General features: G+C 43.3%; 1 protein-coding gene across 1 annotated transcript in view; it reads right to left on the bottom strand.

Annotated features, from left to right (window-relative positions):
- Nucleotides 1-1,938, bottom strand: part of LOC308376385 (uncharacterized protein) — a gene marked incomplete at both ends in the record, with an annotated part of 11,418 nt that extends 9,480 nt beyond the window's left edge. Inside the window, 3 exons of the mRNA XM_080852677.1 lie at nt 668-725; nt 1,179-1,267; nt 1,836-1,938. Coding sequence (XP_080708803.1) covers nt 668-725; nt 1,179-1,267; nt 1,836-1,938 — 250 coding nt within the window. The remainder of the gene's footprint in view (nt 1-667; nt 726-1,178; nt 1,268-1,835) is intronic.
- Between the last annotated feature and the right edge of the window lie 213 nt (nt 1,939-2,151).

The following is a 2,151-nucleotide window of genomic DNA, read 5'->3' as shown; positions in this document are numbered from 1 at the left end:
ACATACAGACTCCATACATCAGTTAGTAAGATATCTACCTTCTATCCCTGCACACACTGCTGGAGTTTGCAAGGCAAGTCTGTCAACATTTTGTGCACCTCTTTTGGACAAAAACTTGGTAACACAATTTAACATTTTTGCCTCTCCTTTCAGTCCTCAGTATTCACTTCCAGGTCAATCTTTCCAATCTCACTGCTGAGTCTGTTTTCATGTTGTGGGAATTACATCTGAACATTTTAAATTAGGTTTTTTAATCACAGTTTTTACTCTTACTAGTATCTTTCTTATGCCTACATTCTGCTGATCATGGTTTGACGCCAAAGTGTGTCTGTGTGTGTGTGTGTGTGTGTGTGTGTGTGTGTGTGTGTGTGTGTTTGTATCAGACAGAGAGAAAGAGAGAGAGAAGTGGAGTTGAGAATTGTTTTTACCTTCCTCATGTGGACAGATACCGCTAGTGCAACTAACTAATAATAACTAACTAATAAACAATTTCTACCATTTTTCAAAATCGATTTGCCTTTTCACACATACACACACACTTTACAGCCATACATATTCTGTAGACATGCACAAACACACCATGCACTTTCTTCCAACACCCAGTCTGTTTCTCCTTCAAACACCTCCCTACAGATTGTGTGTGCATATGGAAGGGAGGACTCCTCACGTTTGACATTGGGGTCGATGTAAAAATCTTCAGGATCTACTGGAGGGGGCAGTGATTTCTGGATGAGAGACAAAAGGAGAGAGAGAGAGAAAGAAAGAGAGAGAATGGGAGAGAGAGTGAGAGAGAGAGAGAGAGAGAGAGAGAGAGAGAGAGAGAAATGTGAGAGACTTCTGCGATACACAAGGCTTTTGCTAAATTTGCTTTGCTGAGAAAAGTTAAAAAAAAATCATGCATCATGAATGAAAAAAAATGAACAGAAGTACAAACACATTGTGTCAGGGACAGATAGGTTGGCTAGGACATAAGATAAAAATAGACATACGTATACACAGATGACTAGACAGATATAGAGATGGGCACACATGCAGACAGACTTAAAGAAAGACAAATGAACACATAGACAAACGAATGGTGTCACAGAGTTACAGATATGAAAGACTTATACTCAGAAACAGAGACCGGAGGAGAGACAGCCTGACTGAAAGACAGACAAACTGAAGGATGCACCCACTATGTTTTTACTCTTTCCAGGCCGAGGGGGCGGGGCGGCCTGTCTGTTGGGGACCACAGGGTTGGATGCTCTTCCAGTAAAGCCTCCATCTACAAGGAGTTCAGTTCACATCAACACACATACACAGACACAAATGCACATAGAAACAAAACACTTGTGCACACAAACACATGGACACACGGACACACACAATCACAGACACAAACACACACACATACACAAACAAAAATACAAACACAAACACAAAAGGAAGCAAATGCCAGAATACATGGTAATTAATCTTATGGTGTTGTCATGGTAATACGCCCCTGTGGACCCTGTGTGGCCTTGCTCATTCTGTGTGCCTCTCTCCCTCTCTCTGCAGCAGGTGAGCTTGATTCTTCCTGATTGGCAGGGGGGATAAGAGGCCTGCTCCCTCCATTCTGGCTCTTTCGCCTCTCCAAGGGTATTTGCCTTTTCTTTTCCGTTTTGCTGAGACCCCTAGACACTGACTTGTGCTACATATGTGCTTTCTGACGCTCTTTACATTATTTATAAACCCTTTAATAAAATGCTTATTGATTGCAACCTGTGTGTGGCCATGCTTTGTGTGTGTGGGCTACAGCTCAGGGCACAGTGGTCAAAGGGTGAAAGGTGAAAGGTGAAAGCTGAAGCTACCCAGGTAGACATTTTCCTCTGGTGGACGAGTTGGAATCTTCACAGCCGGCCGCTCACAGGGAGGAGCCTCGTATGTGTCTGCATCGTCCTCATCCTCCTGCATACCATGGGACACACACACACACACACACACACACACACACACACACACACACACACACACACGATCAAACACACACAGAAACGCACACACACAATGACAAAAACTAAAACAAACACACACACACACACGATCAAACACACACAGAAATTCACAAACGCACAAAAACGCACACACACACACACACACACACACACACACACACACACACACACA

Source organism: Sprattus sprattus (assembly GCF_963457725.1).
Source record: "Sprattus sprattus genome assembly, chromosome: 15".
NCBI lineage: Eukaryota > Metazoa > Chordata > Actinopteri > Clupeiformes > Clupeidae > Sprattus > Sprattus sprattus.
Note: the sequence above shows the minus strand (reverse complement) of the source record. Positions and strands in the feature narration are given on the sequence as shown.